The sequence below is a fragment of the Selaginella moellendorffii genome, unplaced genomic scaffold (assembly GCF_000143415.4).
Source record: "Selaginella moellendorffii unplaced genomic scaffold, v1.0 SELMOscaffold_50, whole genome shotgun sequence".
Classification (NCBI taxonomy): domain Eukaryota; kingdom Viridiplantae; phylum Streptophyta; class Lycopodiopsida; order Selaginellales; family Selaginellaceae; genus Selaginella; species Selaginella moellendorffii.
The window spans coordinates 537,040-562,703 of NW_003314311.1; the positions used below are offsets into that span (position 1 = coordinate 537,040).

At 49.9% G+C, this 25,664-nt stretch overlaps 9 protein-coding genes and 1 long non-coding RNA gene across 12 annotated transcripts; 4 read left to right on the forward strand and 6 right to left on the reverse strand.

The window, feature by feature from the left end:
• Positions 1-32: 32 nt before the first annotated feature.
• Positions 33-1,750, forward strand: LOC9648328. The gene is made up of 7 exons (XM_002981631.2): positions 33-409; positions 473-635; positions 691-785; positions 842-988; positions 1,044-1,113; positions 1,172-1,266; positions 1,326-1,750. The coding sequence occupies exons 1-7, from the start codon at positions 71-73 to the stop codon at positions 1,647-1,649; spliced, it is 1,233 nt and encodes a 410-aa protein (XP_002981677.1). The 5' UTR covers positions 33-70; the 3' UTR covers positions 1,650-1,750.
• Positions 1,751-1,988: 238 nt separating this feature from the next.
• Positions 1,989-3,454, forward strand: LOC9648176 (uncharacterized protein At5g39865). Of its 2 annotated transcripts, XM_024686627.1 has the most exons (3): positions 1,989-2,241; positions 2,291-2,860; positions 2,921-3,454. In XM_024686627.1, the coding sequence occupies exons 2-3, from the start codon at positions 2,291-2,293 to the stop codon at positions 2,975-2,977; spliced, it is 627 nt and encodes a 208-aa protein (XP_024542395.1). In that variant the 5' UTR covers positions 1,989-2,241; the 3' UTR covers positions 2,978-3,454. The 2 variants fall into 2 exon arrangements, with proteins under 2 accessions (XP_024542395.1, XP_024542394.1); XM_024686626.1 differs by lacking the exon at positions 1,989-2,241 and having other exon boundaries at positions 2,262-2,860.
• Positions 3,455-3,886: 432 nt separating this feature from the next.
• Positions 3,887-8,303, reverse strand: LOC9648177 (B3 domain-containing protein Os07g0563300). Of its 2 annotated transcripts, none has more exons than XM_024686622.1 (13): positions 8,008-8,303; positions 7,392-7,722; positions 7,117-7,198; positions 6,884-6,988; positions 6,248-6,822; positions 6,099-6,189; positions 5,868-6,042; positions 5,749-5,807; positions 5,437-5,703; positions 5,332-5,381; positions 5,169-5,282; positions 5,042-5,109; positions 3,887-4,974 (listed from the first exon to the last, which is right to left on the reverse strand). In XM_024686622.1, the coding sequence occupies exons 2-13, from the start codon at positions 7,511-7,513 to the stop codon at positions 4,055-4,057; spliced, it is 2,628 nt and encodes an 875-aa protein (XP_024542390.1). In that variant the 5' UTR covers positions 7,514-7,722; positions 8,008-8,303; the 3' UTR covers positions 3,887-4,054. The 2 variants fall into 2 exon arrangements, with proteins under 2 accessions (XP_024542390.1, XP_024542391.1); XM_024686623.1 differs by having other exon boundaries at positions 5,437-5,694; positions 8,008-8,302.
• Positions 8,304-8,458: 155 nt separating this feature from the next.
• Positions 8,459-10,231, reverse strand: LOC9648329 (pentatricopeptide repeat-containing protein At3g12770). Its single transcript, XM_002981709.2, has one exon. The coding sequence runs from the start codon at positions 10,218-10,220 to the stop codon at positions 8,688-8,690; it is 1,533 nt and encodes a 510-aa protein (XP_002981755.2). The 5' UTR covers positions 10,221-10,231; the 3' UTR covers positions 8,459-8,687.
• A 1,122-nt stretch (positions 10,232-11,353) lies between these two features.
• Positions 11,354-13,314, reverse strand: LOC9648330 (WD repeat-containing protein WRAP73). The gene is made up of 6 exons (XM_002981710.2): positions 13,040-13,314; positions 12,463-12,951; positions 12,182-12,403; positions 12,054-12,126; positions 11,879-11,989; positions 11,354-11,805 (listed from the first exon to the last, which is right to left on the reverse strand). The coding sequence occupies exons 1-6, from the start codon at positions 13,154-13,156 to the stop codon at positions 11,435-11,437; spliced, it is 1,383 nt and encodes a 460-aa protein (XP_002981756.1). The 5' UTR covers positions 13,157-13,314; the 3' UTR covers positions 11,354-11,434.
• Positions 13,315-13,344: 30 nt separating this feature from the next.
• LOC9633872 (60S ribosomal protein L5-2) lies at positions 13,345-14,895 on the forward strand. Its single transcript, XM_002981633.2, has 9 exons — positions 13,345-13,461; positions 13,514-13,583; positions 13,638-13,729; positions 13,800-13,926; positions 13,993-14,072; positions 14,121-14,240; positions 14,299-14,433; positions 14,496-14,668; positions 14,737-14,895. Exons 1-9 carry the CDS (start codon positions 13,459-13,461, stop codon positions 14,825-14,827), a joined length of 891 nt encoding a protein of 296 aa, XP_002981679.1. The 5' UTR covers positions 13,345-13,458; the 3' UTR covers positions 14,828-14,895.
• Positions 14,825-16,484, reverse strand: LOC9648178 (putative pectate lyase 2). Its single transcript, XM_024686636.1, has 6 exons — positions 16,434-16,484; positions 16,241-16,367; positions 15,568-16,183; positions 15,382-15,485; positions 15,190-15,328; positions 14,825-15,132 (listed from the first exon to the last, which is right to left on the reverse strand). Exons 2-6 carry the CDS (start codon positions 16,351-16,353, stop codon positions 14,923-14,925), a joined length of 1,182 nt encoding a protein of 393 aa, XP_024542404.1. The 5' UTR covers positions 16,354-16,367; positions 16,434-16,484; the 3' UTR covers positions 14,825-14,922.
• A 28-nt stretch (positions 16,485-16,512) lies between these two features.
• Positions 16,513-18,331, reverse strand: LOC9633873. Its single transcript, XM_002981712.2, has 7 exons — positions 17,531-18,331; positions 17,389-17,476; positions 17,219-17,313; positions 17,081-17,153; positions 16,933-17,025; positions 16,793-16,879; positions 16,513-16,733 (listed from the first exon to the last, which is right to left on the reverse strand). The coding sequence occupies exons 1-7, from the start codon at positions 18,142-18,144 to the stop codon at positions 16,647-16,649; spliced, it is 1,137 nt and encodes a 378-aa protein (XP_002981758.2). The 5' UTR covers positions 18,145-18,331; the 3' UTR covers positions 16,513-16,646.
• A 102-nt stretch (positions 18,332-18,433) lies between these two features.
• On the forward strand, positions 18,434-19,129 carry LOC112350448 (thylakoid lumenal protein TL20.3, chloroplastic-like). Its single transcript, XM_024686672.1, has 3 exons — positions 18,434-18,485; positions 18,623-18,820; positions 18,996-19,129. Exons 1-3 carry the CDS (start codon positions 18,434-18,436, stop codon positions 19,127-19,129), a joined length of 384 nt encoding a protein of 127 aa, XP_024542440.1.
• A 5,638-nt stretch (positions 19,130-24,767) lies between these two features.
• LOC9633874 lies at positions 24,768-25,390 on the reverse strand. Its single transcript, XR_002993765.1, has 3 exons — positions 25,228-25,390; positions 25,063-25,149; positions 24,768-25,008 (listed from the first exon to the last, which is right to left on the reverse strand). It is a non-coding gene; the product is annotated as an uncharacterized LOC9633874 (long non-coding RNA).
• Between the last annotated feature and the right edge of the window lie 274 nt (positions 25,391-25,664).

Sequence of the window (25,664 nt, forward strand, 5' to 3'; positions counted from 1 at the left end):
TTTCTTTAATACGACTAGAGATTAAAGAAATTAGGGCTCTTATTAGGTAAGGCTTGGTTGTGAGGAAGAAATGCGCCTCTGGAGCGCCTTGGTGCTATGGGTCCTTCTCGCGGCGCTGCTCAGCACGGCCGATCGGAGAATCGCCGAGTGGCGAGGTGTGTCGACCGAGAGATCGTCGTCGCAGTGGCAAAGATTTCGGATCCAGCTCCCGACGCTTGCCGATGGAGTTTCTTTTGGCTACATTGTGGATGATTCTTCGTCGCTGGTCGATTCGGCGGCATCGTGGCTGCGCCGCGCCGCGGACCGCGTCTCCGGGGCCTTCTGGGGTTTTGTGGACTTCTTGGAGCGCTCCAGGCGCGATTTCTACTCCAAGATCAACAATCTTGTGCTTCCGGCGCGCTCTTCCTTCGTAAGCTCCTCGAAATCTTCGTGAAACTAGCATAGTTTGTGACACACTTCTTGTTCGTGGCAGAGGTCTCCATTTGGTAATTCCGGAGCTACTGAGCCGCTTGCTGCTGTGATTCCGGAGCCACCGACGATATCCCACACACATGACCTGAGAGAGCGGCTCTACCTTGCAGCGGATAAAGCGATCAAAGCCTTTTCTTTTTACGACCGGCCAGGTTCTTGTTTGAGTAAGTACTCTTGTAAAGTGGGTTCGAGTGTGCTGCTAAGCTTTATGCTTTCTAGGCGCCGTGGATGGGGAATTGCCGGTGTTGAGAGAAATGGTGAAGCACGAGCTCGGGGCAGGAGTTTGTGGAGCTGCGGAAGTGGACCATGAGTTTGTGAGTATTTTTCTTTTGCGTACCACCACAAGTTCTTAAACACTTCCCTTGTTTAGTGCAAGGTCTTCAACATTGACAAGGAGATGACTGTCGATATGGTTTTCTCAATCTTGAACGTTAACCCAGTCGATGTTGTTGCAAGGCATGTGGAACAAAAGCGGCACTGTCACAGTGAATTCGGAGCCGGACACTGGCAGAAGAATGTGAGTCGCTTTTTTGCTGTTTGTTTTGCAAGTGATTAACTGCGATGCTGTGCAGGCTCTTGCTCTTGGACATATGTTTCACGAGAGTAACAAATTCGCTACGGCGATTGTTGACAGCCCTGAAGGTAGTATAACACGAAAGACGTTTCTCCAGCGGCTTCGTACTCACAAGAATGCTTGCAGAGTCCTATCAGCATGCTGCTTCTCTTTCTCGACTGGGACAAGAGCGGGTGCCTTTGATTTGCAAGAGCACTCGTTGTCCAGATGTGCTCCAAGCTGTGAGTAACAACTCGATACGTCTTGTCGCCCGTTACTAACATGAGGTATTTCTTTTCAGTGCCACCTCAGGAAGAAGCATCCAAATGTCTTTGCGGCGCTCTTCTCTTCGACCTTCCGCCCCTGGGACATTGCACGCGGTGACACACTGGCTCCGCGACGCCTGATCCGCTACCGAAGGGCAATGCTTTTCCCTCGCATGCCAGTCATGGGCATCCAGGTTTACAGCGACAGCAGGGTCGTCACGACGCTCGTGGCTTTTGGAACTCTCAGCCTTGACAAACCGATCGAGAGACCTGTCGCAGTGCCGCAAATCAGGAAGCGCGAAACTGACGAGCCTGTCATCAGGATGAACGCAAAGAGTGCTGGAGCTGCCGCGATGTGAGCGGTGCTTGCGGTGTACATACTAAGAAACTCAAGCTGTTCGTTTTACTACTGCAACTACTACCGCAGCCGAGAATAATCTACGTACATTTTCTCCTTGCTTAACTTTCCATATTCATCTCTGTGTTTTTGTCTCTGAGATTTTTCCTTCAGTAATTTTAGTTCGCTCAACCAGATCATCTCGACTTTGGGTACGTAGTAGTTTTTTTTTTCTTATCAGCTTTTTCAATTTAGTGACGACTGATTATCTGAATTTGTGACTGCTGAATAGGTGGATGAGAAAGTGATATGCAATTTCCCCTGACTGACACTGAAAGGGAGATGGAACTACTGTAGCTCCTCACCGGTTCCTACTTAACTCTCGATCGTTCTTGATCCTTTCATTGACAAAAGCTGCAGTACGTGACAGGGAGATTATCCAAGTCATTTGTACCGCAACATGATGCTGAAAAGCATGAGGCAGTTAACATCCTCTAGCAGACGGCTCAGAGATGGGGGTGGAAGTTGCCGTAAAAGAAGCAAGCAATTAAAACGGCTGTCAGAGCTGGAATGAGAGAGAACTGTGGTGAAAGGTTTTTCACTCGGCAACACAGGTACAATGAGATCTCTTTCTTCATGTGGTCCTGATCTCACTCCATGCAGATGTTGTCTCAGGAGGCACCACAGTGCGATGGTGGTCAAGAAGAAAACGATCAAGAAGAAAACGAGCGAAGGAACTTTGTGGAGTCCTTCCAGCAGTGCTGCCCGCCCGGTGGCGAGTCAAGCGTTGTTCTCTACTGCACCAGCCTGAGGGGTATTCGAAAGACGTACGAGGACTGCCGGAGCATGCAGATGCTCTTCCGGACGCTGGGCATCAACATCGACGAGAGAGACGTGTCAATGCACTCGGGCTTCCGGACGGAGCTGCGGCAACTCCTGGGTGCTCCGGTGGGCCTGCCGCGGGTGTTCATCGCGGGGAGATTCATCGGTGGTGCCGAGGAAGTGAGATCGATGCACGAGCAGGGAAATCTGGCGAGGCTGCTCCAGGGGATGGTCTCCCGGCATGGATCGTTCCTGGCCTGCGACGGGTGTGGTGGGATGAGGTTCGTTCCGTGCCGCTGGTGCCGTGGAAGCTGCAAGCTTTTCCTGGTGGGAGGCGGCGGTGTGAAGAAATGCCCGCATTGCAACGAGAACGGCATAGTTCGCTGCCCGATTTGCTCGTCGCCTAAAGCGGTACTCGTCTCACGTTTCTTAATGTTTCTCGTGGCTCTTATGATTGTCATGGTTTTCCAGGTGACACTTCACATTAACGCGAGCCACAGAGAACTGTATCCAGGTACACTGCCATGAGTTGGTATTGTTTCACGTTTTCTTGTTCCAAGTCTTCCAGTAGAATCATGAAAAGCAGCGTTTTTGGCACTGAAAGTCCAGGTCTACACCTAGTCGTTTGCGTCGTTTTCTTCGTGGTCGTGAGTCCGTGCTTAGAGATTCCCGGCGTGCTCTCAGGATCGAGTCAACCATGGATCGATTGATCGATTGATCGATGCTTCTTCCAGCAATTCTCTCCAACGTGAAAGGGATAAGTTCCAATCCTCTCCATGAAGCTAGAAAGCTCTACATGAAAGCTAAATCCAGAGCATCAATATCAATGCTTCTTCTCAGCTTGAAGATGATCCAATGAGTTCCAATCCTCTCCAGCTAAAAAGCTCTCCATGAAAGTCAAAGAGCCTGGATCGACAAAGAGTTTCTCCTTTTCCTTTGTAGGCTCGATGAAACGAAGAGGGAATTAAGCTAGAGGGAGGGGAAATGAAACTTTTGCTTTGTTCACATTGTTGTTGGATCTTTTATTGCTTCCTCCACTGGGAAGCTAAAAGCTCTTCTCTACATGATCCAGGATCTCATCCTCCATGCTGCGCTTGCTTCCGCCGCAGGAATTCGCAATATCTTCCAGGATCTTGACGGCAACGGACCCTCGCACCGGCTGACCCATGCTTCTACGTTCTGCTCTGCTAGGAAAACCAAGAACAAATCCCAATTATAAGTAGGACTATTCGTATGTCCTTGCAGATAAAATCTTATACAAATCTGCAGCTTTGGACTAGTAAGAAGTTTCATTCCTCTTTCCAACAGACCAATTCTAGAACCATGCCTCAGTAAAGAGTTATCAGCTTGTATCAGATAACTAATATACCAAATATTAAAGTAAAGAAACACAAATTCTGGAACCCACCAATTATCAGAAAAGAAACACAAATTCTAGAAGCCACAATTATCAACTTTGATCACCAATTATTAAACAAAGAAACATGTCTTTCTTCCTCTATTGCTTCCTGTTACAGTATCAAAAAAATAAGATAAAAAAAAACCACCACCCAACCATGTTGAACACAGATAAATAATCTCTCCAACCTGCTCTGCTGTTTTCTTTTAACCATCTTGCACAGAGGAGGGTTCTGCTGCTGCTTGCTGAATTTGCTGCTTTGCATCACTCACCTGCTCACCACCACCACCACCACCACTCCCACCACCATTTCCACCACCACCAAATCCTGGAGCAAGGTTGGCCATCCCTTGCTGCTTGAGATACATATCCAGCGGCAAGCTCGCGTCCTGCAGCAGCCTCATCATACTCAGCCTGCTCTGCTGTGCCGCCTCGTCCCGCTCCGGCTGGCTGTTGAGATCAATCCCTCCTTTCCCCGCCAAGTTCTCATCCGCCACAGCAGTAGCACCACCACCTCCTCCTCCTACTCCTCCCCCTGGAACTGGCGGTGACGCAAACGCTCCCAGCAGCTCTGGGAATGGAAACGTCTTACCTCGCTCCGTCACAAACGGGTTGATCGGGTTGATCGGGCTGGGACTCGGGCTCGGGCTCTCCGCTGGCAATGCCGGGCTCGCCTTTGGCGGTGCCGATGCCTCTCTCGTGTTGTAGCGCTGCTGGCCCCTCTCCGGCGTGGTGGTGACGTTGTTGTTGTTGTTGTTGCCTTTGAGCCACTTGGCTTCTGCCGGGGACGCCGCCGCGGCCACCCCGTCGTCCTTGTCCCACGCCTTCTTCTTCCGCGCCGTCTCCGCCTCGCGCTCCGACTGCCGCTTCTTCCGCCTCATCATCAGCGTCTTGAACCTCCGCTTCACGGTCAGGCAGACGTTGCACACGCACGTCGGCTTGTGCTTGGGACCCTTGCCGCTGGGAGGCTGGATGCAGACGATGCATGTACAACCCGGACGGTGGCGGGGATGCTTTGTTGTCGCAGCTGGTGGCGGAGGAGATGCTGCCTTCTCGTCGCCAAATGCCGCAGCAGTTGCCAAGGCATCCAATCCCGATGGCGAGCTGGCCGCTTTCCCTGGTTTACCTGTTATATATACGCACACACACCACATGCTTATCAGTTTCTAATCACATTCGTTGCTGGGCTTTACCTGACATACTGTCCATGAGCTGGTCCATGTCTTCGTTGCTGAGCTCCTTCGCGGCACTACAGTTTGCTCTGGCGACAAAGGACAGACGTGAGCACTCACTCTGCATGCTGTATAGAAATCTCTCTACCTTTTCAAGTCCCAGACGTTGTCGGTACAAGTCCATCTTGTGTGTATAAATATGTCAAGAGGAACCCGCCTAAACTTTGCACAATCATCGCATTGCACCCAGCGGTCTTGCTCCCTGCAGAGCACGAGAGGTTAGTGGAAGAACGAGATTGAGAGCTTCTTACCCCGAAGGTTTGGTCCTCGTCACCGTTTTCTTCGTAAGAACAGGAGGCTCCTGCAGGTTGTCCATACAGCTTAAATGCATGCAGAATGACTACAAACCGAAGTACCTCGTACTCTTCAAATTGATGGCCGTCGATAGTGACGAAGCTGGGCGTGACCCCGGGAGGCGGTCTTAACAACTCCTGAGCTTCTTCCCAGCTTGTCTTCAACTCCAATGAGTCTTCACTATCTAGACGAAGTCGCTTGCTCTTTGCTCCTAGAGGCCGACCCCTTCTTTTATCCGCTGAAAGAGTTGATTGAGTTTCCTTGGCTTTTGATTTGTAATCTGTCTGTTTAGCACCGGGGTACTCACCGTCCCCAGAATCCTGAAGAGGCTTATGCCAGATTCATTCATGTTACTGTTGTAGTAAATAGCTTACCTGTGCCTTCCTATATCCCATTATAAGTTTTCCTTCTGGTTCTAGACGGCTGAAAGTGACTGGAACCAGAAAAGGCATTGTTGAAGACATGAAACAGAAACTTGTCATGGGTATCATACCTGTGTCACCGGCTTGGAGATGCATAGCCTGTATACATGGTGTAACACCTTCTAGTACATACATGCGACTGTTGTTATTTGGCCAGAAACGGAACTGGAATTGCCACTCCCTCCCATTGATGTCATTAATTCTTAGCGGAAGGCCTTCAGCTTGTGAAATCGTGGGAAAATACGCCTGCATCAAAACACAGTCGCACAGTGCCAATGAAAAGGACAAAAGAACATGCAGACCTCCGCACATGCTTTTGGAAGAACCAATCGTCCAATACGTCCAGCGTCACTGGCACTGAGTACTTTCTCGAACAGGGGTGTAATTTTAGAGCTGGAAACAAATGAGTCATAAGAAAAACAAGAAGAAAAAAGGAGAACGAACAACTTACTCTCCAGAAGTGAACTGTTGAATTTCCTGGTCTGTAATCCGAGGCCAGTAGCGAGGCAAAAGCTGGTTCCTGCCTTTACTATCAGCAGGAGGACGTGCAACTCTCGGGTCGTTAGTTGGTTCAGGTGCAGCCCCTGAGAGCGGAACACGCGGTGGAACTGGTTGCTTCCCAACCTGCCGATGTCGTGGTCGATATGGAATCGGTGAATACTTCGAAGGATTTTCCTTGGTTTCGCCACCTGAAGCTGGACTTTCCGTTTGGAAAAGATTACCAGCTGCTGTGTCATCAACTTTTATCCCCATCCCCAAGCCTAAAGATGTATTCAGGCTCGCCACCTCGGTTTGAGTTCCAGGTGATTCCCTTGTAACCGCTAGCTTTTCCATCTCTTCCATGTAAGTATCCACTTCCCGTTTTGCCGACAATCCCTCTGCGACACCTCTAACCTTTTCGTCTTCGCTACCGGTCCCCGCCATTTTCTGCTCGAAATCTACTTCAGACTTTGGCTTGAGAATAAGGTTTTCTTCCTGCTCCTTTCCTAAGTCACTATCGTAGGAGAATCCCCCCAAAATGCCTTGCTGAAAAAAAAGGAAATGAGAACAATGGAAAATCAGAAAAAAGAAAAAAGAAGCTACGCACCACGTTGCGAGACTCTCTAAGATCGACACAACCTCGGCAGGAAACGCCTCCCGTATCCAAAAGCACAAAAAGATGAATGGAAGCTATACATCCACAATGCAGACCCTGCAAGTTCACACAAAACACTGGTCAGACGTGAACTTCCAAAAGACGATGCATCCCATGCTCTCTAGTAAAACCCTCTGCGACTACTTGGAAGCGGCCGATCCTTCTAAACATTAGAGCTATATTACCTTTCCGCACGCAATGCAACTTCTCCACCCGGGATCATACGCATGAAACTTTTCGCAAAAGCGTGACAGCTCAAACGCCGAACTGGTAACACCGCAAACCAGAAAGAGAAAAAACAGTCAAGGTCTCTCGCGACTGAAGAAAAAAAGAAACGTGATGTGGGTGAGACTTGCAGGATCAGCCGAGCTCACAGCAACCCAAGATGCAAAACACCACAACACTAATCCTGAAGAGAGCTAAAGAAGGCAGCCACTACGTGAAGGATAGAATCACATACCCACAGTCTGTGCATAAATCAGCTCGGTCGCCGGAGCGGAGCCGCCATCCTCGCTTCCATGCTGCGCTCTCGATCGCCTCACATCTGACATTCATGCACGCTTTGTGCCGTGTGGGCTCCATTGCAGCACCGTCCACCGCAGAGAAAACTGCCCAGCCCCTCCTCTGTCCAAAACTAAGAGGCCCCCATCTTCGTTCTATCTCCTATTCTCCCTGTCCCTGTGTGTTCTGTTCTTCATGAGAGCCCCATTCCTAGTACTGTACTATACTAGTTTCTCGTCCATAGTCACGACCAAGTCCACGTAAACCCAAACAGAGTGTCGCGATCCTCACTGCAAGAGTATTTTCACAAGGAATTAGTCACAATGCACGCTTCCAAAGATCATCACTCCACACGCACACAAGACACTCACACAAACGAAGCGCAGGAGGGAAAGAAGTCAAAAAAGGGGAGAAGAAGAAGGAGAAGCTCGAGCGGGGAAGAAAAGCTGCCATATGCACAGGACGCGAGCAAAATTTCCCACGCAAGGCGTGCGACGCACGCAAGCCATGGATCGCCAGGCCGTAATATCGAAGATCGAGACGCGCGGCGCGCAAAAGATTTCACGGCGGCGTACCTTTGCAAGCTGCGCGATGCCGCCGCCGCCGCCGCTCGACGCCATAGCCAGCACCTCGTCCCTGCGATGGATCACTCGAGCCCTAGCACCAAACGAGTCCCAGGGTTGTATGATCTACCACGCAGCGCAATGGCGGCGCCCTGGCCCTGGAAAACCGCAATGCCTATCTAATCGAAACCCTGGCGCCTCGATCGCGGCCAAGCGCAGCGCCGAATCACTCGCGGGGCGACTGGATCACGCCGAAGAAATGGGGTCGAGTGAGTGCGTGCGTGCATGCATGCACGACGACATATAAACGCACACGTTTTTAACCATTCCACGGTATATTCCGTTGCGGAAGGATATTCTGATAAAGAGCTCTATCGCGTGCCGTTGGATTGGAACGAGGGTAGTGGCCGGCCCTTAAGTAAAGATAAATATAACCGAGGATTGACAATAAAAATGCCAGGTGTATTCCACTAAAAGGTAGTTTGCTATATTTTTAAAAGGTATAAACGTACGGGCATGCATGCATGGACATGTATATACTAATCCTTCCTATACAGCAATCATGACATTACCTAGCATGCCGACCTGACAAAGCTAATGAGAGTGTTTCAAAATACCGCAACGTGATTGGTGGGCGCCGCTAAGATTCCTACATTTTCGCCACGTCGCGAGGCGGCCGCGTGTCACTTTCGCTAACGTCCGCACGAGCAAGATCCACCGTCGAACCGATGGAGCATCTCGGCGTCCCTCACCACGATCTCCCTGCGGCATCTCTTGGAGATGCCCTTCATGAAGGCGTGGCACTCGTGGCATATTCCCAGGCTGCTCACCACGCGCAGGGGGATCTCGCCGCTCGTCTTGAGCATCGCAAACGCCACGGCCACTTTCTCACTGTGGAGGCAGTGGAACAAAGGAACCGTGGGAGAATCTAGCTCGAGCTCCAGGATCTTGGCTTGGATGGAATCTTTCTCAGGGTGTGTCTCATCGCCTTGGATAAACTCGTGGAGCCGCCCATCAATCTCCACGAAACTCTTGCCCGTGGACTTGTCCAGAGTGTTGGCCATGAGCTGCCGTACCCTGGAGACCTCGTCCCACATGCCGTGGCCGGCATACATATTGGACAGGGCCACGTACGGAGCCACCTCCCCGGATTCCACCTGGAAGGCCCGCCTCGCCACGCGGGCCCCCCTCTCCACGTCACCGTGAGTCCGGCACGCCCCGAGCAGGCACATCCACGCGGATATTCCCAGCCTGTACGGAACGCTGGCCATGAGCGCCTCGGCCTCGTCTAGCCGCCCGGACCGGCCCAGCAAATCCACAATGCAGCTGCAGTGCTCCTCGCAGGACTCGATCCCGTAGTCTCTGCCCATGGACGCGAAGTAGTCGAGACCATGGTCGAGGAGCCCGGCGTGGTTGCAAGCAAAGAGGATGCTCACGTAGGTGATATAGTTTGGGCGGAGCCCTTGGAGCTGCATTTCCCGGTACATTTCCAAGGACCGGTCGGGATGCCCGGTTTGGGCATATGCTGCTACCATCGCCGACCACGTCGCGACGTTCCTCTCCTCCATCTCCGCAAACACGAGATCAGCATCCACGAGATGCCCTCCACGGGCATAGGCATTCACGAGCGCAGTTCCAAGCACCACGTCCAGCTCCACGCCAGTGTCCACAATCCGAGCATGGACCAACCGCGTTTTCGAGGTGAGCGCGAGGCTGGAGCAGGCATCCAGGACGCCAATGAGCGTCACTTTGTCAACCCTAACGCCCTCCAGGTCCATGACGTGGTATATCCGGATCGAGTCCCTGCTATGCCCGCTCTGGGCATACGCCGCGATCATCGCATTCCAGGCCACAATGTCCTTGTCTCGAATCCGCTGGAAAGCACATACGGCACCGCCAAGGCTGCCGCAACGGCCGTACATGCTCACGAGCGTGGTCCCAACTGTGGGCCGAGACTCGAGCCCAGTGGCCAGAATGTGCGCGTGGATGGACCTGGCCTCGTCCAGGGCGCCCACCGTACAGCACCAGCTCAGCATCCCGACGAAAGTGCCCTCGCCCGGCCGTACGCCCTCGACGGCCATTCGCCGCAGCACCAGCACCGCCTGGGCCATTTGCCCATTCCGGGAATATGCCGCCACCATGGCGTTCCACGCCGCGAGATCCCTCCCGCAGATGCCCTCAAACACCGCCCGCGCGTCCGCGACGCTGCCGCACCGCCCGTACATGGTCACCAGCGCGGTGGCCATGACCGCGTCCACCGGCATGGGCCGCTCGTACGGACGGCTCCGTCCTCCCAGGACGTGGGAGCGGTGGATCTCGCGGCCGGTTTTTAGGTCTTCCAGGTTCGCGCAGGCGCCCAGCACGCTCACCAGCGTGATCGCGTTGGGCTTCACTCCCTCGCAGCTCATCCGGCGGTAGAGCGCGATGGATTCGCGGCTTTGCCCCCTCTGGGCATTTGCCGCGATGAGGATGTTCCAGGGAAACGCGATCCTCTCGCGGGCGACGAGCTCGAAGACGGCGGTGGCGTCGCGCAGGCTGTCGCATTTGCAGTACATCTCAACGAGGCTGTTGAGGAGGAATCGCTCGCCGCCATAGCCGTGGCGGAGGATGTGGGCGTGGATGGATCGCCCGGCCTCCAGAGAGTGTGGATTCGCGCAGCGCCGGATGAGGGACTCGTAGAGTGGGACTGTGATTGGGAGGCGCGAGTGGTCCATCCAGTCCAGCGCCGAGAGCACATCCATGGAGGAGAGCTCGTCCAGGATTTGCTGCTGGTGATTGAATCGTCGAGGCAAGCCATTCGAGCATGGTGGTGCTTGCATTGGACAGCGCTGGCTATCTCTTCGACATGAGAACTTTTAGATCGCGTTAGAACCTCGAGCATCTGATAGAAAACTTGATATCAGGTAACTCAAAACCATAGCTGACCTGATAGGAAACTAGATACCATGTAACTCAAGCCAGGAAAACCACAGCTGACCTGATAGAAAATTTGATACGAAGTTAACTCGAGCTAGGAAAAGAGAATGGAAAACTCTAGCTGACCTCGGAAGCAAGAAAAAAGCTATGAAACTCGAAGCTGCAAAAGATCAAGAACAAGAAAAGAAAAAAATGAAAAGAGCTACCTGGAACGATATCTGTGAATTTCAGAGCTTACAATCACGTTACCATCTAAACTAGCTAGAGGTGACTTGTTCTCTTCATACCAAGTAACTCAAGCCGAATGAAAAACTTTAGCTGACCTCGGACGAGGCCGGAAACTTGATACCAAGAAAAATGCTATGGAACTTAAAGCTGCAGAAGCTCGACATGAGATCAAGAACAAGAAAGGAAACGAAGAAAAGAGCTACCTGGAAGGAGATCTGTGAAACTCAAAGCTTACAATGATGTTGTTAACATATCAATAACATATCAATAACATCTAAACGAGCTAGAAATAAGTTTAGCTGACCTGTTCTTCACCTTCAAACTCGGAGAGCATCGGTACGAACGTACAGCTGAAAGCTTCTCGGTCTTTGAGCAGCACCAGTGACGAGCCATCCGGGTTCCATTTGAGATCGGTCACCAGGAACTCTGAAAGTGGAACGTTAACGCAGCAAGCTCCTGCGGGAGTCCACATGTAGAGCTGCGAGTTTCCAGTGCACAGGGCCAGGCGCGGAGACACTGGGTCCCAAGCAGCAGCACGGATTGGTTCTCTCTGTATCAAAAGCGCTGCGAGCTCCAACCGGGAGATGTCCCATATCCATAGTGCTGTTGGCATGTTTTCGTTGCGGCTAAGCAAATATCGACTGTCAGCACTCCAAGCCAACAGACCTGCGATCACATTATGTTTTTGGAAACCATGAGTCACGATATAAGCTTTAAAAAAAAAAAAAAAAACGCGTACCGATGCCTTGCTTTGGATTTGGCTTGTCGGCGGGCGGCTTCTGAGCAGCAATCCTGACTGGAATATCAGCAACTTTGTATCGCACTCGTACATGAGAGTCGCCAGAATTTTCTGAGTGGAAACAGCAACTTTAAAGCGTCGTCCATCTCAACACAACGATATGATATACTCGTACCATTCTGGAAAATTTCGTTCTCTCTGTCATCAGTCAGATACAGGCTTGACATGTCAAATGGCTCCTCTATTTCCTGCTCAGAGAAACTCGCATGAGTAAGAAGCAAAACCACAAACGTAAACGCGTACCTTAAATACCACAGCAGTTGCTGGTCCTTTCACGGAGCTCGTATGCGTGAACTCAGCAACGGGCTTCCATGTCAAATGGTTCAAAACGCGAGCGATCTGGTCATAGCTACCTACACCCAAAAACTGGCCGCATGGCGACCATGCGACTGTTCTTACACCCAGAGCATTCTCGTAAGCTTGGTACTTAAACAAACAACGGCCATCTGGGGAATACACAAGGACCTGGAAAAAACAACACAATGGTTGACAAGAGAAAAAAGAAAGAAAGAAGAGCGACTTACCTTATACTCGAGCGATGAGTCCCAAACGGCGATCGTGTTATCGTTTGGCGACCACTCAAGATCAGCAAGGTCCACAGTATCCACGGCAAAAGTCCCCATTCCTTCCCAAGAGTTACTCGCCAGCAAGTGAACATAGTCCTTACAGTCCCGGCGCGTAGCAATCGCTACAAACTTCCCGTCCTGAGTGAAGGACACGCCTCGAGCAGCATGCTTGGGCCACTGGACGTGAACACACGCGGTGCTCACGAGAGACCAAACCGTGAGACGAAGCTGGAAGTCGGAGGTGGTGAGAATGTGTCGACTGTCCGGACTCCATCTCGCGTGAGCGATCCCGGCAGGACCCTCGTCGATCTTACACGTCCATTCGGGCTGTGAGACCGACCAAGCTTGCACCATCGCGCGCTTGACCAGCGCACAAAGAACATACTCCGAGTCGGGTGCCCATTCTACATGGCTGATCTTATCGAGGCAAGAGTAGAGCTGCACGACCTGTGAAACAAAAATAGTTCCAAAGAAAAACTCAAAGAACTTGCATTGGAAAGAAGAACAAAACCAGCAAAGAAAGAGATCACAGTACCTTGAGGCTCACAGCGTCGCGAATTACAAGCCTGGCCTCCACAGCGACGGCGAGAAATCGAGCATTCGGAGAGAACGCACAGGGGCCGCTGTATTTGTAGGTGTCGCTGAACTCCATTGAGCTTGGATCAAACCCTGGCACTCACTGCCCGAGCGGCATTTCCTCCAATCAACACCGGCGCTAGGGTTTTGGGAAGCGCCAGCAGTAGCATCATACCTCTCGGATCCAATCCTCCGGCGCTAGGGCGATCCTCAATCTTCCACCATCACCATAGCCCTGATTTTACCTTCGCTTTACCTATTTGGCGGGAAAATTACCCCGTGAACCCTGAAAGATCTCAGCCGTTGGATATCTTGCGGCCGCCCAAGTGTTTAGGGTTCTAGCGCTTAGGGTTCTAGTGGGTTTCTGGCAGCGCAGCCATGGTAAGCGCCTGTGGATCAATGCCGCTAGATCTTAAATTTTCGTCCATCGCAGGCAGTCGCCAGGGCGCAGAAATCCAAATCCTACTACAAGAGGTACCAGGTCAAGTACCGCCGCCGAAGAGGTAACGATTTGGATTCTTGGAGCTTGAAATTTCACATTTCTCTTCGCTTCATAGAGGGCAAGACCGATTATCGGGCTCGGGTGCGCTTGACGAATCAGGACAAGAACAAATACAACACACCGAAGTACCGATTCGTCGTTCGCTTTGTAAGTTCTATCTCCTTTATCCTTTGGAAAACTGGAAAAGCTTACGTTTTTTGTTTTGATTTTGTGTTAGTCCAACAAGGACATTGTGGCCCAGATCGCATATGCTACTATTGCTGGAGATGTGATCATGGCTGCTGCCTACGCGCACGAATTGCCGCGCTATGGTCTCAAGGTTGGCCTCACAAACTACGCGGCTGGTAATTCTCTATCTTTGCCTTGCCAAACCATTTTTTTTCTCACGTTTTCTATGACTTCGTTTGTAGCTTACTGCACGGGGCTGCTGCTGGCAAGGAGGCTGCTCACGAAAATGGGCATGGCTGACATCTACGAGGGAAACACTGATGTAAGTTTTACTTCTTTCTCTCTATTTGTTCTTACGCTCGGGACACAGGTGAATGGTGAGGACTACAACGTTGAAACTCTGGACGAGAACAGGCGTCCATTCAGGGCCCTTCTTGATGTTGGCCTGGTCCGGACTACAACGGGCAACCGAGTCTTTGGTGCCTTGAAGGTTTGTCGAGTTTTTCGAGTTCCTCTGTTACAAAGTTTCTTTTTTTCTTGCTTCACAGGGTGCATTGGACGGTGGACTAGACATCCCGCACAGCGAGAAGCGTTTCGCCGGCTACAGCAAGGAGGACAAGTCCCTGAATGCCGAAGTGCACCGGAAGTATATCTATGGCGGGCACGTTGCTGCTTACATGCTGGTATTCGAGGCCTCTCATTCTCATTCTTCTTGTGGAGAGCTCACGTTTATCTCTTCTTCCAGAAACTAAAAGATGAGGATCCCGAGAAGTACCAATCGCACTTCAGCCAATTCATCAAGGAAGGCGTTGAGCCGGAGAGCCTGGAAGAGCTCTACACCAAGGTCCATGCTGCGATTCGCGAGGACCCAAGCCCCCGGGAGCCTCCACCAAAGAAGGATCACGGTCCTCACAAGAAGTGAGTATACTTCCTTTGGATTATATGTCGGTTTCACTGACATGGTTCCTTTGGTTTTGTCTTTCCAGGGTTAAACCCACGAAGCTCTCTTACGAGCAGCGCAAGGCCAATCTCATCAACCGGATCAAAGCACTCAACGCGGCCGAAGACGATGAGTAGAGGAAAGTATGATGTGCCTTTGAAAGAAAGTTTTGGTTATTTCAATCACTCGACTTCTATATCGTTTCTACCTTGGCTTTCCACTAGGAAGAACTTTAGCAAGTTGCGAGACTGGATTGGCACTTTAGGACTCCTGCCTCGGCGGTCATCGCCGTAACTTGGCTTCCAGATTTCACTTCGAATTGTTGCTCGGGGGTGTATCTGGAGATCAAGTCTCCCCGCCCCGACTCCACGAAGAACGCTCCATTCAGGAACACGTCGTCGATGGAGATCCAATCCCCGGCGTGGCCGACGCGCTTGGTGATCTGTGCTCTCTGTTTTGTCAGTGCCAAAGAAAATTCTCAGCGAGATATTGGACTTACTTCCTTTGCGTCTCGTTTGTCCGAGGCAAGGAAGCGGTTTCCTTGACTGATAATCGTGGGATGAGCGCTACCACCGATCGCATACATCTCCCAGGCGTGGTAGTCATTGTTTGCTACATGGAAGTATCCAAACCGGCATCTATAGAATAAAGTTTTCAAGAGTTCTATCGAAGAACTGGGAAAATAAAGCACCTGGGCATTCGCTGCACGCATCTGGGTCCAAACCGGTTGTAAACCACCGTGATCTTCATATCATGGTCGAGCTCCGACTCGTCAGCATGGCCCAGAAGCATCACCTACATAAGTTTCCAGTCAAGTTTCCAGTCAAGAAGGGAAAGAAAAACTAGGAAAAGAGCTACAACTTAAAAGAACACGTACCTTGTCGTGGTCGTGGAAGTGATTGTTGGAGATGGTGATGAAGTTTGAGCCGTGAAGAACGTCGACGAGGCCGTCGTGACACTCCCAGAAGCTGTTGTGGTCGATCCAGACGTGGTGCGACTCAAACACCCGGATCCCATCGCCGTCGGCTCGGCCCCGGTGACTTAAGTGGCCCGGCTTGGTCGCCACCCATCCTCCCTCGGTCGTGACGCAGTGATGGATGTTTAGGCCGTGGATGATCACGCGGCTAGCCCGGAAGATCGTGATGCATGCGCCGTGGGCGATGTGAACGCTTGCTCCTCGTCCATCTAAAGTTTTGTGGCTGTTGACTACGAGCTCGTTCCGGAGAGTGATGGTCATGTCGCTCTGGAAGACAATCCACACCGGCTCTTCCTGGATCACTGCGTATCGGAGCGTTCCCGGCTGTGGATTCAGTGGATCGTCGCTCGGGTCTGTCACCGTGTAGTAGTTCCCGTTAGCTCCGCCGAAGGCACCGCTGCCAAACCCGATTCCACAGCCGGCCATGTGCATTCGATCGCTGTTCCAGTCGACGGCACTTTTTCGGCAATCGTCTATAGCGTTGCCTGTGCTCAAAGTTTGCAGTAAACTCCGCGTCCTGTGGAAAACAAAAAGATAATTGAGAGACGTTAATTGAAGGATCAAAACTTCGTACCGGTTGGACGAAAGGCCTGGGACGATAGCTTCAACCTGCATTGAGAGGAAAACGAAGAAACAGTATGAACAAAGATGCAAGAACGAGGTTTTGCCACTCAACGAGGCTGCCATGATCGACCACACTCCTGCGAGGCAAGAAAGAGCGAGCTTTAATACGGGAGTTTTGACGGGGAGAATGTGAAGCGGCTTACATTAACTTGGCTGAAAAAGATATGGAACTCGTGGCGTGCCTCGAAGAATAAGCTCCTTTGCCTGTGATGAAGCTTTGCAAAAGATCAAACCGTATGTGTATATTCAACTCAAAACTTGAAGAAAAATTCACGTGAGTTAGTGGCTTGTTAGGCCTCCTTTGCAAAAACGGCCAACACACCACCTCCAACTCTTCACAACAAAAACTTAGCTCTTCAGTGACTCTTTGAGTCGACCTCGGTGTGCGTCGCGAAAGATAGGTAGGCGTTCCAGACTAGAGCAACGATATTGCTAAAACCGACCTACGTATCCAAGAGAATTGTCAAAATCCACGTTCGTCAGAACACAAGAAAACATCAACCTGGAGCTTCTGAGGAACGAACATGAAGTTGATAAACTGGAACGGCACCCACAACTTCCAATTGGTAATGACTGCTGATGGCCAATCCTGGAAGTTCGCAGGCATTAGGAGACAAGCGAGAACACAATAGTAATACAAACCCGGCTTAGTTTCGGACCGATATCTGAAGGCCGCCCTTCCAATGTAAGCAAGCAAATGAAAAATACTCCGATAAAGAGCGGGGAGAAGAAAAGCTACAAAAAATAACACTGAAGGTTGGACGAGAAGTTGGAGGATCACGAAAGTAACCTGGTCAAGGAAAAGTCGAATGCCAGTTCCCTTCACTCCACCGATTTTCACTACTTTGCTCAAAGTCAAGTACCTGTAAGTTTATCAAACGATCGAGCAATGGGAAAACAAACAAGCAAACAAAAGGCAGTGATTTACCAAAAGTGAAGCGTAGGGCCTACGAGCATCAATCCCAAACTTGTGATCACGACAATCCGCTTGATGTCAATGCCACCAGATTTTTCTATAACAAGCTGAAAGTTTCACAAGCCTCCTGTCAGACCAGGAAGAAGAAGAGCATAAAGAGCAAAGAATGCGAGACGATCTACCTGGGTGAATAGATCGCCCATGAAAGTCAGTATAGCCGCTGTCACTGCCTTCGTTGTTACAGGCCTCTCCTCGAGCAATTTCATGTACCTGGCAGTAGCCAGGAAGGAAATCGAGAAAAAAAAAAAAAAACAAAGAACTTACCACGCAAGAACTGGATTTCCACCTCCTCCTCCTCCACTCTGTGAATGATGATCACCCTGTCCCCCGCCACCACCGCCACTTCCACCACGTCCAGCACCACCAGCGCCATCGTCGCTCCTCAAAGAACCACCGGAGATGAGCCCTTGCTCCTCATTCTCGTCCGGAAGCGCTCCCGCCACCGAGCTGTGCTGCTGGATCGTCTGCGTCGTCGACACGCCCTTGAAAATCCCTCCCATTTCCAGCGCTGGATGCTTGGGGCCGAGAGCCATACACGGCCGACGAGCTGCCGATCGAGAAAAGCTCCCGATGGCGAAATTTCGAGACGAATCGCATCGACGCTGCTCCAGCCCACCTCCAGAATGCCGATTACAGAGCGCCAGCGCCGATCGAGACGGCTGCGAGTGGATCGGCGATCGGGGAGAAGAACAAGAAGAGAGGCCGCGCGAAGACGCTAGGCGCATGGCGCAGCAACGGGCCACCATTGCCATATCGACGGACGGATTGAATTCTAGGGCAGCGGCCACCGCGCGAAGATCGCAACCGCTCATCTCCTGGCGAGATTTTGAGCTAGAATGTCCAGCTATCGCGCCTTCCATGGCCAATGTGGTGGTCATCTCCAGCGCCTCGAGGAGCGCTAGCCCTAGTCTTTCTTCCAGAGAGGTAGACGCTTCGATTGATCAATCTAGAGCTAGAATTTCTGTGATTCTTCCAGATTTCCAAGGAGAGGAGCTACAATGCAAAGAGATTGTCCCTGGCTGGGCCGCTGGCAGCCATTTCGATCGCTAGCGCCACGATCGCGACTCCCTATTGTGCTCTGGCCGAGTTCCTGGTAAGAAAGATCCTTTCTAGAGAAGCTAGATTAAATTTTTGTATCTTTGTGTCAAGAGTTACGATCATGCTAGCATGCGCGGGGCGGATCTTTCAGGACAAGACCTTAGAGGCGCTGTCTTCGCAGGTAAGAGTTTCTTTCCTTTCCTCTTTGTTCTTTCAGTGGGAATCTCTTTTCTTCTTCTTTCACTTTCACTTCTTTCACTTCTTTCACTTTCTTCTTCTTTCACTTTCAAGTATCTTAAAGAGTGAGAATTTTTCCAGCTTGTGACTGCAGAAAGATCAATCTAAGAGGATCAAACCTCGACAGCAGCACTGATACTTTTGCGGGATTCGAAGGTGGTGATCTTCAAGACACAAGCTGGTACTTGTCTCTTCATGGAAAATCTTATACACGTTTTGCAAACAGGGTTCAAGCCTTGGCTGATCGGGTCGTGTTCCGAATGACGAATCTACAAAACGGTACGTCTCATGGATTGCTTTGACTCTTCCTAAGTTTTTGGGTCTTGAATTCTTCTCGCTAAGCTTTTCCTCCAATGCAGCAATTTTCACGAATGCGATACTGACTGGTTCACAGTTTGATGGTAGCTTTTCTAGCATTCCTGGTTCTTATGTCCTACTCATGATCTTCTTCCAGGCGCAGATATCACTGGAGCCGATTTCACAGAAGCAATCCTGGACAACTACCAGCGTCTCAAGCTTTGCAAGCGAGCAACAGGGACGAACTCGATCACTGGCGTTGAGACACGAGAGAGCCTCGCTTGTTCGTAGTCACACAAAGCAGTAACTTTCGACTCTTTGTCTGTCGATCTCGAGGATCAGGTACATACATTTTCCTTCATCAATCTATGTGAAGTTCCTTTTTTTCAGGAAAAGTTATTTCGAAAAAAGAAAAAGGGAGTGTTGTATTTGTTTTAACTCCTTTGGAAGCTTAGTATGGCTAGCAGCAATGGAGCTTACTACTCGGCTACTCTCATTCATCCTCCACAAGCTGGTTCTCTCCAAGAACACCGAGAATTTACGTTCCAATCTTGGCTCTCCTCGGCAAGCTCCCTCACATCTCCCTCCTCGATCTCTCCTAAAGGGATGGAGGACTCGTGTACCTCAAGCTCGGGCAAGTTGATGCGCTCATCGTCTCCTGCCCGGACGCCGCGAGAGAGCTCTTCAAGTTCCAAGACGTCGCGATTTCTTCCGGGGCCCCAGTCTTTTCGGGGAGATACTTCGGCTACGGGAATGAATCCGGAAGATGTGTACTTTGGAGAGAATCGTCGCCTTGAGCAAGCCTGGATCGCCTACCTTGTCGGAAAGCTTAGATTGAGCACTCAGCAAGTTGGATAGCTTGTCTCATGAATTCATTAACGAGCAATAGGGGTGGAGAGATCCTCATTTTCATTGAATATGTATACGCAAGCTCCGGCTCCTCACGGCCAAGCGGGTCCAGCCCATTCGCAAACAAGAGACCGAGAACTTGCTCCTGGCGATGGCGGAGGAGGGCCGGGAGGCCGATTTGTCGACAATGGTGAAGGATGTTACGTTCAACACCGTCGCCAGGATGGTGGAGCAAGAGCTACTCGGCCGGGAGCGCGACCCGAGCAAGGAGGAGATGAGGAGGTGCTGTTCTTCAACCGGGCAATCACTCGGGCGTTTGAGCTCGGTGGTAGCATGCACATTGGGGATTTTGTTCCGTGGCTGGGATGGATGGACACGCAGGTTGCAAAGATCGAAGAAGTCCAGCACGGGATCGACCAAAGGAGATTGACACTCATCGCAAGAACTTTGGTAGCCAGCCGAAGGACTTTATTGACTTGATGACCTCCACGGGGGAGTTGACGGACGCTTCGCTCAAGGCAGTTTCGCTCGTACGTTGTAGCAACGGAAATTCGTATGAAAATCTTTCTTTGGATGGGAAAGTTGACGTGAATTTTGCAGGACATGATCGCGGCTGGAACGGACACTTCGGCTGTTCTCATATAGACTGTGCAATGGCGGAGCTAATCAAGAACCCAGATTTCATGGACAAGGCTCGCGAGGAACTCAAGCGAGTGGAAAGCTCATGGAAGACGAGAATATCTCCAGGCTCGAGTCCTTGCAAGCGATTGTCAAAGAGATCCATTGGCCAGTTCCACTCTCCAGGAGTAATTGAAGAATCTATATGCGGCATCTCCTTAGTGGGCAGCACTCCTAGTGCCTAGAACTGCTTTTGGCAAACTGGATGGTAGCCAGGGTGGGTGAGAGGAAGAAGAGGAACAGCCCAAGCCAAATACATGGATTAATCCTACTGATTTAGAACTGACTTGGACTATTGTATTGTCCAAGGGTGGGTGTAGGTTGCTGATCTCATGTACTACACTGTTGATAAACTGTTGTACCGTCAAGTGTGGGTGCAGGCTGTTAATTACATGTATTACACCGTTGATTGGTTTTTTAATGTCACTTTCATTCACAGGTTGAGGAGTTCATACCTCAAAGGTGGTGCTTCCAAGTGCTTGAGGGATGGCCTTAGAAAGAGCTTCAATAGCCTAATTGTGTTGTGAGGAGATAATTCTTGAGAAGGTAGCGAGCTTTGGCACTTCTCAAGAGTCTCTGTGTCAACCTTTTAAGTCCTTCCAATCCATGGCTTCTAAATGCATGGAACTTCCTATAGTTTATTTTTTTTGCAGGTATGATTTTTGCCCATCACATTCTCTATCCATTCTCATTGCCGCTAGAAACTCTAGGTGGGGTCTAGAACTATGTTGGAGATTGCCTGGAATCAATGCTGGTTGGAGGATGGCCTCAGCCTTATAAATTTAAAACCTTTTGTGCTCCTCTTGACAATCACATGCCACTTCTCTCAGTTTTTTATTTGAACCAGATCCATGCGTGAAAGCACCCTGAAACTACTTCATTAAACACAGTTTGTATTAGTTAATATTAAACGCTTGAGCGGAGAAGTGGGCACGCTCAATCCAGCAACTCGGACATAGCCAGGGACGCCGGGTCCAGTCCACCCCAGTCAAACACATGGATCAAAATCTCCAGGTGAATTCCTGGGCAGCTCCTCCTCCCGGATCCAAACGGCAAGAGTTGGCCCTTGACATCCACACAACTCCCCAGAAATCTATCTGGATCAATCTCCCTCCATGTGGTTTTGTCACACCGGATCATGTAGGCATTGATCAAGATCCTGGTTTGATTGGGACAAAACTTAGCCACATGGCAAATCATGAAATAGACAAGTCTGGAAGCTTCACTAGTAAAACATGGAGGTGGCAGAAGTCCACAGCAACAATATAGAAGATTCATCCTTAGTGGGAGATCATAATTTTGATAGAAAGGAATCAGAGATCTCTGGGGCTGGCAAGAATGTGGCCAAAGCATATAAAACAAATATAAGTGAGTCAAGAAATGGTGGGCATTATTATAGTATGAGAATCTTAAATTTAGAGGATAAAAAGTCAAGGATGAAGCCAGACCTCATCCAATCACAACCCTTTGGTCTTAGGAGCAAATTTCTATATTATTTCAAAAGAAGAGTGTTCTTTGAGTGGAATCTCTTTGTAACTTGTGAACTACTATGGATACATAATGTTCCTAACCCAATAGTACCAATTTAAGTGTGTTGGAAGAAGTTGTGAGAAGATTTCAAGCTTGTCAGATCTTTCTAGTGTTAGGGAGGGAATTTTGGAATTGTTCACTATTGGCTATAGAAACTAGTGATTTTGACTATACTGGAAGTCTTCAGAGGGTTTTTAGTGAGTTGGAGTGATTGGTGGGAGCAAGTTCTGGTGCAAAAATGAGCCCACCACCTTCTTGGGCGAGTTGGGTTGAAGAATCTTGTGAGCATTTATAAACTAGTGGTGTTCTGAAACATATTTGAGAATAAACCAATGCAGGGCTAAAGGCCATTTACATTAATTTCAGCGCCACATCTGGGCCGTTCATCCAGCATCAATCCAAAACGCTCATCTCCAACAACCTCAAAGAATCCAGACTGAACACGCCACCCACATCCAACGAAGCAGATTACGCCTCCAGCAACTTCACATCCTAGGATGAAGAACACAGTGAACCCTAGCGAGGAACACAAGGATCATGGAGCAGGAGCAGCAGCAGCAGCCATGCCTCAGCCACAAAGTTAGGTACGCCATGATTACAACGAGATCAGGAAGGAGTATGAGGATAAACTCTGCGACCTGAGCTACTGCACCTGCAAGTTATTCAAAGCCCTCAATCAATGCATGCACCATGAGCAAGCAAACCACTTCCCAACACCAGCCAACATCACATAGGACCTTCTCAAGCAAGACTCCTTCATATACAGGGGAGCAATCAAGAAGGAGTTCCACCGGCTCGACACTCAGCTTAAGGAGATGAAGTAGATTTGCACTGACCTCTGGGACATCAAGAAGATCATCTCCAAGCAGCCATCAGTAGCTCACGAACTCACCTACAAGTTCAAGTACGATAAAATCAACACCCACTACTGGAAGCTCGAGGATGATCATACCACCCTCTTGGCCAAAGTAGCCAAGCTCCAGGAAGATGGGACAGATCCACTAGATAGTGTCCCCAACCACGAACTCACATCCTGCAGTAGAAGTGTCACCTCTATTGACTCGAGCAATAGTAGCAACAAGCGATGGAAACTGACTATGCTCACACTGAAGACAATGTCTAATTCTATTAGGGGAGCAGACTATATCAACCAAAAACCTAGGCTCAAGGAACTCCAACCTTAAACCCAAGGCTGCATAAACTTGATCATGCACAGCATATACCATTTATTAACATATGCTGGTAGTTAGAACCACCAGCCTTTCAAGGGGGGAATCCAAGTTGTGAATCCCTATTTCCATTCATTATTTTCATATTAATTCACAGCACTATCTTTCCTTTCATCCCCTGGAGATCAAGCCTTTTTCCCCTTTGTTTTCTAGCTAAAACCTCTTAAATATCTAGCTAAAACCTCTTAAAGCTTGCCTGTTAACTTGATCCAACCGTTAGCAGCCGTCAGATTAAATCAGGTTCTCTGTGAGAATGTGGCTGACAACTGCTAGGTTCTCACTCGTTCCCTCCCGAACGCACTCGCCTTACCCGGGAACTCCCCAGGTCATATGAATTACATTCCATCTGCAAAAAGCACATTCAGTTAGAAACCTCTATAATCCGTCTCGTGCTCCTGGCTTTAAGCTCGCCAGGGAAACACATCAAGACCTGCCACAAATATTCCACAAGTTGGTCAGTCGGCCTTTTACTTTCATTCCAGGTACAGGTGCTGATTGGTAAAGCAGCTTTCGAATCTCCAATGATGCAATCTGAGACACAAAGGATTAAAGTTTCGTACATTGCTTTCAAGTCATCTAATTACGAAATGTAAATGAGTGGCTCCCAGAGAAGAAACAGCTTACTGCTTGACATATACCACGCGCGACAAATGTATCCCAGGCCTCACCACAGGAACTGCCTTGACATAGACCAATGTTCCAAAAACTATCAGAAGGTCGCTAACATGAACAAAATCTTCCGTAACGGTTGGAAGCATTCAAACAGTCAAAGTAAGCAATCAAATTATCCACAACAAACCTTTTGAGCTTGGCACTGTCTTCTGGCTTGAAAGAAAAGCTGCGAAGGTTCACCAGAGCCAGGAACTGTTAGAAATGTCAACCAGTTGAAAGAAGCTCGGCGATGCAAACTTCTGAAACGAAGGCGTAAGGCACGAAAAACAAAAGAAAAGATGCAGGCTCTTACTTGCAGCCGTCCACGGCACCTTCGTCGTCTCCACGCGCGGAATACTTTTCACTTGCTGCACTGTGTTCTGCAGCAACTGAGCTAAATCATGACTGCGAGACAGCGAAAGGACCCAAACGGCCGTTCAATAGAGTCCAGTTCTGCAAAATCTTAGAAGTACCTCAGTAGCTGTCTGAAATCCAGGAGTCAGTCAGTTGTCGCGCATAACGACGGTCGACTTATCCTCAGCATCTGACGATCTGTGCATCAGCTCCTGCTGACTTGCATCTGACTCTTGAGATCCACGTCTCGTCACTACGGATTTAGAAGACTTGTGAAACTGATTCTCTACTTCTGCCGCAAATCACGATGCATTCCACATAGCTGGAGCTGCATCAGCTTGTACGCATGTCAATCGAATCTGTGCCAACCTTGCCCATAACTGAAGTACAAACTCTTCACAAGCTTTACCTCGGCAGCTTGTGCATGAACTGCAAATCACAAAAAAACGAAGTTACGGAATGCAAGCCTAGAAAAAATCATACCAACCTGGACCCGGCATTTCTTATCACTGAAACTCCATGCGCGTCAGTAGGCAAACAAGAACCTGATGCCACGTCCTGGGAATTATCCAGGCGAGAGCTACCAGCGCGAGCGCCAAGAAGTGGCCTCGTCAAAGATCCGGAGAGGAGTCAGCCTCAAGGAAAAAGTCATGAATCTTTTATTACGAACTCTCGGAGGTGACAGGAAAAAGGGGGGAGCTCCCAACAGAAAGAGTTACCTCCGGAAAAAAGGAAAAATGTAAGCAAACTTACTGGGGGGGTAAAGTGGAGTTTACGAGCTTCTCCAGCTCTAGCAACACACCCGTACACTCCTCGGTGGTGGCTGTAGCATGCAAATCTTGTTGGAAAGAAGTCGATGCATCCAGAAGCATGTTGAAGCTTAAAAAAAAACAGTTAAACTTTTAAAAGGAATAAAACGAAATGAAAGCTTACTGATTATGCTGAGTGTGAAATGACATTGAAAAGATGTAGCCATACTAGGTTTTTCATCACTCCTTGATTCAACTGATCCTTCTTGATCTTCTCATTGTGGATTGCAATGCCCAGGAATTTCTGGAAATGCAGCTCTGAAACACCAAAAAAAATGCAGTAAAATACCTTGAACAGACTCTTAATCGGTTCCTTCTGAAGCAGTTGCTCCTCGCAGGTGTGGACAGGCAAAGGAGGTGTCCTAGCTGCTACTCGCCCTCTGAACCGTAGAGTTGGCGGCGGCGGTGATGGAGGAGGTGGCGACGGCGGCGGTGGAGACGGTGGGGGTGGAGGCGGCGACGGTGGCGGTGGCGACGGCGGCGGTGGAGACGGTGGGGGTGGAGGCGGCGACGGTGGCGGTGGAGGCGGCGATGGCAGCCGTGGAGGCGGCCCCGGCAGCACTGTAACACACAGGGATTGAAAGAAAGAAAGAAAGAAAGAGAGGGACATGAAAGAACCTTTGTAGATCCTGCGATGGGGGCACCGAGGCGGTGGCGGAGCTGCAAAGAAAGAAAGATTAAAGAAATGTTTGAAATGATTGGAATGGAGCGCTTACGCTTGTAGAG